General features: G+C 35.8%; 1 protein-coding gene across 2 annotated transcripts in view; it reads left to right on the top strand.

The window, feature by feature from the left end:
• LOC137639195 (serine protease 7-like) overlaps nt 1-10,000 on the top strand; it is a 117,516-nt gene that overhangs the window by 104,506 nt on the left and 3,010 nt on the right. For both annotated transcript variants that reach the window (XM_068371487.1, XM_068371488.1), the window contains exons 6-8: nt 2,822-2,924; nt 3,298-3,491; nt 9,881-9,991. In XM_068371487.1, coding sequence (XP_068227588.1) covers nt 2,822-2,924; nt 3,298-3,491; nt 9,881-9,991 — 408 coding nt within the window. The remainder of the gene's footprint in view (nt 1-2,821; nt 2,925-3,297; nt 3,492-9,880; nt 9,992-10,000) is intronic.

Genomic DNA, 10,000 nt, shown 5'->3' with positions numbered 1-10,000 from the left:
TTCTTATTCTCTTCATATGACTGACCCAGTCCCTGACCCCACCTCAGGTCAGCTGCTCTCTTTGCCTCACGTACCTTGCGCTTTACTTCCACCTTTTTCTCTCTAAATTTTTCATACTTCTCTATACTATTACTCTGCAGCTATTCTTCAAAAGCCCTCTTTTTCTCTTCCACTTTTACCTTCACTCCTTCATTCCACCATTCACTGCCCTTCCTCATGCTGCCTCCAACAACCTTCTTGCCACATACATCACTTGCAATCCCAACAAAATTTTCTTTTGCTAACTTCCACTCCTCCTCTAAATTACCAGTTTCTCTTACTCTCACCTCGTCATATGCCATTTTCAACCATTCCTGATATTTTATTTTTACCCCAGGTTTTATTAGCTCTTCAACCCTCACTAGCTCCCTTTTACATCCACCTACTCTATTCCCCCACTCTTTTGCTACAACCAATTTTCCTTCCACCAAAAAAGGATCAGACATACGGTTAGCCATACCCCTAAACACGTGCACGTCTTTCAATCTTCCAAACATTCTTTTAGTTATCAACACATAATCCATTAATGCCCTTTCTACTACTCTTCCATTTGCCACTCTTACCCATGTATACTTATTTTTATCTTTCTTTTTAAAAAAGCTAGCACTTATTACCATCTCTTGTTCAACACACATATCTACCAGTCTCTCACCACTCTCATTTTCACCTGGTACGCCATACTTCACAATGACACCTTCTACCTCTCCAGCGCCCACTCTAGCATTTAAGTCACCCATAACAACTACATAATTCCTTCTACCCAATCCTTCTACACACCTAGTTAATTCATTCCAAAACTCATTCCACTCTTCTTCACTTTTCTCACTACCTGGCCCATACGCACTGACAAACGCCCAACATTCCCTACCCAACCGAACCCTTACCCACATTAACCTAGATGATATCTCCTTCCATTCCACTACTTTACCTGTCATCCACTCACTCAGCAATAAAGCCACACCCTCTCTCGTTCTTCCCCTTTCAATCCCAGACACTCTACCAGACATTTCACCAAACATCACTTCACCCTTACCTTTCATCTTTGTCTCACACAAGGCCAATACATCCATCCTTCTACTTCTAAACATACTTCCAATCTCACATCTTTTACTCTCTATCGTACTACATCCACGCACATTCAAACACCCCAAAACTAGAGTGCGGGGAGCAGTCACTCTCCCCCCAGCTCCATCTCTTTGTTGCTGTCTCATAGGATTTTTTTTACAGGAGAGGGGGTTCCCAGCCCCCTCGTCCCGTCCCTTTTAGTCGCCTCTTACGACACGCAGGGATAACGTTGGCGCTATTCTAATTGTTTTATGCCCCCGCGGCCACAGGGGGCATAAAATATATATATATTGTATATATATATATATATATATATATATATATATATATATATATATATATATATATATATATATGTATATATATATATATATATATATATATATATATATATATATATATATATATATATATATATATATATATATATATATATATATATATATATTCAATATATATACAATATATATATATATATATGTGTGTGTATGTATCAGAGTATCAAGTGTAATCTAAACAAAGAATCGGCCCTGATATAATTTCATGACATTTATGTCAACATACACTTGAGCAAACAACGAAAGATTTTACATTCTCAAAGATAATCTACATAGGTCCATAGCCAATCTCTCTCTCTCTCTCTCTCTCTCTCTCTCTCTCTCTCTCTCTCTCTCTCTCTCTCTCTCTCTCTCTCTCTCTCTCTCTCTCCAAAGCATGAACAAACTAGAACATGGGTCACTGGGACAGCAGCCAAGACGAGGTGATAATTGGACAAGGTTGGGGGGTTGGTGTTGAGGTAGCAAATAGAGAAGAGAGGACATTGAAGAGGTGGAGAGGGAGAGAAACGGAAGTTGGCAGAGATCTCCATCTGGGTTTGCGCTGAAACTCTGACAATGACCCTTCTACATTCAATAGCACGACCTGACTGAGTATTACCAGTAGCAGTAACAATAATAGAAGCGCAAACTTCAGTAGCTATACTGGTTAATGCTACGGCCCTTTGTTTTTGGTTTACATATAAAACGAGATCGTTTTAGATACTACACTTGGGAATATTCCCTTATGTTTTAAAATGACTGACCAAAAATGGCAAAGTGCATAGCTATAATCATAATCTAAAATGTACTCAAAGAATTTGTTTTGTTGATGAAAATTAGTTATATTGTCAATACACTGTTATATTCTATTTTTATTCTTATGTCTCTTGTAAGACTACGAACAACATTTGATGTGAATTTTAATCTTATGTTTGCAAACCACAAGTTTTATTTCTTAAAAATAAATAAATGAAAGCGATGAGAGTTTATATATGGACTGGATATGTTGAAAGTGGATAGCAAAAGAAAAATAATTTTGAAGTCAATCAAAGCTGGCTGTTTTTATAATGTCCCCACTTTCTCAAATGTTCTTTCATTTAGTTCATAATTACATTAAGCCATAAATTAATTGATACTGAATATTCGCATTACATAACATTACGATGTATATGTCTATTCATAAAGGATATGGTATGTATTTACGCCATTAAAATGCGAGCGTTTACACATAAATATGCGAAATTTAATCAATATTCTATTTTCTAGACCCCTGATGTCATTTCAAGAAATTAAGCATAAGACAGAAAGTATTTCTATGGTTAAAATTGTCTTTGTAACAAGTACAAGCGAATATAAGTATCCTGAAATATTAAAACATTTTTTTTTCTCTTTTTTAACAGGTGAGAATGGCCGTGTATCCCTCGTATGCGGAGGTGTCCTCATTTCTGAGCGTTATGTTTTAACTGCGGCTCATTGCATTCATCCTAGAACTGGATTTACATTGTAAGTTTTGGTTCTTTAGAGCTGAAATCCTTTTACTAAATCTATATTAAATCCATGCATGAAATATGTAATGGAGAAGTAACTATTGTATAATTATCTTATTACTAAAAAGTTCTGGAGTTACAATTCTATTATTGAGAAACAATACTACCACAGTTCAAGGCTATTTTCTATTGGGGGGAGAGTTCCATGTTCGCGGGCATTGCTCTGGGCTGTTATTGAATGTGTGTTGCACGAGGGAACACTCAAAAAGAAAACTAATTTCACGTATTCCACTAATGGCAATCTATCTATTTCAATTTCACTGCAATTTGGTGCATTTCGAGAGTCGATTCGCAGATATAAATTTTCCCGCTTCGATTTTGTCTTGCAGGCGGAGTGTCAGAATAGGAGAGCACACACTCAGCACAGATCCGGACTGTCGAGACGGGGTATGTAAACCCTCCTTCCAGAGGATAACAGTTGAGCAGACAGTAATGCATGAGGAGTATGGGGAACCATTTGGATGCAGAAATTGCAACGACATCGCATTGCTAAGATTATCCCGTACCGTGCAGTTTAATCAAGGTGAGTTGTAATCGATTTTCTCAAGCTCGAAATTATTTTTCTCTTTATTAAGATATTTTACAATTACTTTGATTATATAGCTCCTGTGTGTTTCTATGATATATATGAGCTAAGCACAGTCAGGTTGTTACTGATTGGAATAAGTGAATGTCAACAGATTTGTCTTCTTTGTTAAAGGAAAGACGGTTACGATGTGGCTTAGGTGCCACTTTCAGAATGTCGTTATCGGCGTGGCTTTGGGCACTCAAAAATGTTCGTTAAAAGTTAGCATCCCCAAAATCTCTCTCTATTGGTTCTCATAAGACTTTCGGGTCAAAACAGCCAATCATCGACCAGGGCATAAAAAGGCCGAGGTGGGCGCTTGAACTTGCCCCATAGAATTGTCAGTTAGAGTTGGGAGGCTTGAGTGTGTAGACCTAGTTCGGGTCACGGGTGCCAGCAATGAGTGCCAACAAGTACCATTTTTCTGAGGACTTTTTCTTAGTAAAGTAACGTAATGATAAACTAAAGGGCGCCCTTGTAGCTTAAATAGAATATAGCAGCTGTGGAAAATTAACAAACTGAATCTCATTTGTGCATGATCCCTCTCTCTAATTGGGTTAACCATAGTATGGATTTTCTCTATCTTTGTTTCCCCCAGATGTGAAGTGTGAACCCCACACCTGACACCATTTAATATGACCCGATTTAGGTCGTGTGAATGTCAACAGATTTGTCTTCTTTGTTAAAGGAAAGACGGTTACGATGTGGCTTGGGTGCCACTTTCAGAATGTCGTTATCGGCGTGGCTTTGGGCACTCAAAAATGTTCGTTAAAAGTTAGCGTCCCCAAAATCTCTCTCTATTGGTTCTCATAAGACTTTCGGGTCAAAACAGCCAATCGTCGATCAGGGCATAAAAAGGCCGAGGTGGGCGCTTGAACTAGCCCCATAGAATTGTCAGTTAGAGTTGGGAGGCTTGAGTGTGTAGACCTAGTTCGGGTCACGGGTGCCAGCAATGAGTGCCAACAAGTACCATTTCGCTGAGGACTTTTTCTTAGTAAAGTAACGTAATGATAAACTAAAGGGCGCCCTTGTAGCTTAAATAGAATATAGCAGCTGTGGAAAATTAACAAACTGAATCTCATTTGTGCATGATCCCTCTCTCTAATTGGGTTAACCATAGTATGGATTTTCTCTATCTTTGTTTCCCCCAGATGTGAAGTGTGAACCCCCCTTAATACGACCTAAATCGGCTCATATATATATATATATATATATATATATATATATATATATATATATATATATATATATATATATGTGTGTGTGTATATATATATATATATATATATATATATATATATATGTGTGTGTGTATGTGTGTGTATATATATATATATATATATATATATATATATACACTCCGATAAATTAAATCACACATAAAGAACACCTTAATGTCTATAATCACGTAACATAAGATGAACAAGCGACATGTTAGTAATGCAAGAAATTACTCATTACGTTTATGAAAGGAGCAACTCCAGAGATGGAAATATTGTGAAGCCCAAAACAATAACGACACAGACGATCAGTTCGTTGGAAGCAGAAGAAAAATTAAAAAGACAGAGAGGTCTGCACGTCCTATAAATATAAATCCTCGCCTATGTTATAGGCATATGAAAATTGTAGGTGAATATATGAAAGGGCCAAATAATCCCCAAAATATGCAGTCGCCTCTGCCATTTCCTCATCCCATAGAGGATTAACATTATCATTTTCATTTTCATTCAAGTCTGTGGTCTTCAGAGGCTCAATACTACACAGTATTCTAGAAGTTTTATTTCAGCTGTGACCAAGTTGTGGAATGATCTTCCTAATCGGGTAATTGAATCAGTAGAACTTCAAAAGTTCAAAGTTGGAGCAAATGTTTTTATGTTGACCAGGCTGACATGAGTCGTTTTATAGTTTATATATGACATATCTAATTTTGACGTTGTTAATAGTTTATATAGGACATATCTGTTTTGACGTTGTTACTGTTTTTAGAATGATTTATTGTTAATTTATTCTCATCATTTATTTATTTACTTATTTCCTTTCCTCACTGGGCTATTTTTCCCTATTGGAGCCCTTAGGCTTGTAGCATCTTGCTTTTCCAACTAGGGTTGTAGCTTGGCTGGTAATAATAATAATAATAATAATAATAATAATAATAATAATAATAATAAAAGTGAAAAGCGCCACAGAGGGTGCAAACTGAAATACGCCCAGGCACGACCATGAAAAAAAAAATATCGTCCCAGATAAAAGAAGTTAATCGAGAGCCCCGTTCTTCCCTCGTCAGTAACCTTGGGACAAGGCAGTTCTTAATATGCCGTCCGAAGAGTCGTTCCTTCACGTCAAAGGAGACCTCTTGAAACTGACGCTTGGCCATTAGCGAACGTGGCCGGGAAGACAATGTCCCACTGATGAAATAATTAACCACACTTCCCATCAATGTCAAAAACCGAAAGTGACACTGGTCTATTTCGGGAAAGAGGAGTGGCACTTCTTTCTTTCTCTCTTTGCATGTACACAAATAAGAACTGAAGAATGGGAAAACCATTCGGAGTCTTTGGCAATAATGATTGGGTGGTTCTATGAATCCATTTAGATTGGCGACAGTTCGCCAAGGGAGATTCACCGTCCATGATTAGTCAATGCCAGTTAACTACCAAGCATAACAATTGCATGCTTCCGTCGACTAATTTTCTCCTAATTACATTTGAAATTTCAGTTTTAATCAGTTCCTCCTTTGTACGGAGTGAGTAAACACTGAAACCGAAAGGAAGTGAAATTACTCCGTTACCGCATTGAGGAAGAAAAACACTTTTAATCACCTGAGAATAGAAATGAAAAGAATAAGTGTAGCAGTTAAACGTGAATGCGTTTAATCAAATAATACCGGTTTACTCTACAGATATCTGTTGAAGTTACATGAACAGAAAGGGGAGAAATGATAAAAATAAATAATGCAAGGTTCTTATAATTCAAATACAGTATTATAGTGATATATTTCAGGATGTAAATACTGTAAAAAAAAAAAAACTGATATATATGTAATGAAATTATAGAAAATATTCTTAATATTTTCTAATGAGACTTCTTACGTATAAAAAGCCTTCAAATTGCATGCGTAGGCGAGTTTTGAATTACCAAATATATATCTTGAAACAAAATGAGACTTTGCATACGAAATCATAAATGAATTCACTTTATAGAAAACAAATTAAATGTTCTTTAATTATTACTGAACTAAACTAAGTATTAACATTTCCCAAAATCAGTGAATGTTTATCATGAAAAACATCTTGAGACAAGTTGCTAAGTTTCGATCGTGAGGGATTTCTGAACTTTCGAAGAGCATCATTGGATAAAATTATTTTATTCTTTATACAACTAATCGTGCCACTATCAGCATTGAAAATACAGAAGTAATTGTATCACTTACTAATTCCTTTATACGATAAATAATCTTTAATAATCATCATCATCATCTCCTCCGACGCCTATTGACGCAAAGTGCAGCAGGGTGACGGATTGGGTTTAAGGCGATAGACAAACTCTCTTTGGCTTTTATTCCTGATGCCTGGTTGATCTTACTAGAATTAGTATGGACCGGCAGGGATCACTTGCTTTAGATAGGCACTCCGCATCCCAATGAACTGGCTATCCTTTGGTGTATCTAGCCAATGAATCCTATAATAATATTTATATGGGATCCCATTTATATCTTTTCAGTAAGATAGGTTTTAGTTTAGTTACTTTTCATTCTGAAGAATATTAGCTTGAGGCAAGATTTATAAACGCCCTGAAAAGGTTTCTGCACCAGCATTACTGTTAAAATGAGATAACAGAAACCCACCACCCAAAAGTTATAGGCGGTTCATTTTGCTTTATTTCTTTATTACAAATTATTTTTCTTTCAGAAATGGCACTCATCGCGTTCATCGCGTTTCTTGAACCAATATTTCCCAGAATATCAATAGAAATCTGATGCAGAACTACCATAAAAAAAAAAAAAAACATTGGTTATGCTTTGTAAGAGGAAGAATTCACAATTTATAAAAAAAAAATGAGATCCAGTCTTTTTTTTTTTTTTTTAAGATATAAGAAGAATCCATGATGCAGGACTTGAATGTAAAGTAGAATATTTTCTATCCAAAGCCAGAGAGGAAACTTTGCCTCCCTACTTTTGGCTTGTTCAATAGGAGAATATTGAAGCATCCTTCTTATTTCCCAAACGAATCGCAGCATGGAAAGGTTTTAAGTTACTCTTCACACCCTAAAAACTTCCCTGGAGTTCAAGAAGCTCAAATGAAATGAAGTTTACTTTAAATTAAAATAATCCGTAAAAAAAAAACTATATACGAAACTTTTTTTGTGACCAAGAACTCCTTGATTGACTTTTTGTTAAGCTTTTACTTAATTAATTCAAGGGTTGTTTTCCTGATCCTATCACACATGGATACCCTGTGCCCTACAGATCTACAAGATTTTTATTTTCTTATGCATTATCTACATTATTGGGTATTTAGAGTATTAGATATCGTATTCGGCATTAATTGTCAAATCCGCACTATCGCAGCTCTTAGAAAATAAGTCTTCAACCTCTTCTTGAAGGCCATAAGCTTGTTATATAGTCATGTAGCCGCATATTTGCAACCTCTCGAACCTACAGTAGAGTAAAATCTTGGTTCCAATATCTTGAAATCATTTGTAACTATGAGACGGGTCTGAATATATCTGATATACCCCTGAGGGTTATTTTTCTAAAGCGAACAGCCTAATCAATTTATTACAACGTAAAATGTTTGATAACATATATACTGTACACAAAAAAACAAAGTTGATATCAGTGCTTGTACAGCGACGTACTGCAGAAAGTAATAAACTCCTTAAACTTTTCAATGATTATGTAAAGTATTGTATTATACATTTATAAACCACCAAAGCACCAGATCACTTATACTGAGTTTGAAAACGCTAATATATGTATATTTTTTCTTCCTAGAGTCCACTGTAGAGATATTCTCTTGGTAAATGATGATCTGAAATCGCTATAAGCCAGTGACAGCTGTTAATTGTATGATCGCATAGAATACAGTTCTCCTGTAACTATAAGATAACTAAAATATTGCCAAATTTCAGAATGTACAGCGCAATCTGTAAAATCTTGGAATTAAATAAGAATATCATACAGGATTTCTATATAAACAAAAAGAAATAACACAATTCTGATAATTTCAAAATCATTTTACATCTTGCAAAAAAACTCAATGACATAAATCTTAACAGAAAATAGCATAGCATATTTAGAATTTCTAAATTACCGATAACTTCTGATATTTTCTGCAATGGTCACCAAAGAAAACAGATTAGAAAACAAACAGGAGAGACTTACACAAAACATATTTGCCTATTATCCTTAAATTAATGTTTTGAGGTTAAATTCTCATACCTTTAGGGGTGAACGATCCTAAAAATACAGGTGGGTATGCCCGTTCTTTTGACATCATTTGACCTCCACTTCTAAACCAATCGCTTCTTCTTTAAACATGCAGATGTCGATGTCCCAATGCTCCAAAGATAGGCCTAGTCCATTTGGTCATTTCTTCTTTTTATGTGAAGGCCGACGGGGCTGGAAACTTGACGACTTGATTAAACACGGAACTGAAAAAATAAACAATCTAAATAAGGTGAGAAAATTATACTGTCCTAGCCTAGGATGGAATAATAACACCCTTTCTTTAGCAGCCTGGCTAAGCAGATGAAAACCCAGGTTGCCCTCCGGCTCACTTCAACAGTAGCCGACATACTTCTTTTAGAAATTAAAAGTAGGGATCTCCTTGCAATATTAAGGATGAAATCACCAACAGAAACATACTCTCCTCAGGATTAAATGTTTGTTTTTTTTCTCTCTTTTCTCTTCATATCTTTATTTCCAACTAACCCGAGTTATATAAAGACATAAGATTGTATGTCACGTGGACCTCTGTATTTATGCAATGACAAGAAAAAAAATGACAACAACAATAGTAATAATGATAATGGTAATGGTAATAATTAAGGGCAAAAGTAGCTAAAATGATGTTTAAAGCCATTGCCGATTCTTGTAACGCATCAGCGAGTGCGCTGGAGCTTTAATTCCAATCAATAAGCATTTTCTAGGACAGCAATGACCAAATTATACGAATCCCTATCAAATCGTTCACCTATAAAGCGACTTGACATGAACTAAATGAAATTAATCCCATTTTTATTATATATTCCTACATTGTCCTCCACTTGCGTTAGGTATTAATTTTCCCTTATTGTTTTGTAAATATATTTACATTTAGATTAATTTTCTCTCATCTCTCATACAGTTAACGACGTCCAGCCCGTGTGTCTCCCTCAGAATCTCCAAAGAGACCTTGGGTTCTCACAAAGTGAATTTGACCGGAGAGAAGCTTGGGTAGCTGGATGGGGCACAACAGGTAAGAGGA

This window comes from Palaemon carinicauda, chromosome 4 (assembly GCF_036898095.1).
Source record: "Palaemon carinicauda isolate YSFRI2023 chromosome 4, ASM3689809v2, whole genome shotgun sequence".
In the NCBI taxonomy this organism is placed as follows: Eukaryota; Metazoa; Arthropoda; class Malacostraca; order Decapoda; family Palaemonidae; genus Palaemon; species Palaemon carinicauda.
This window is presented reverse-complemented; position numbering and strand designations above follow the sequence as displayed.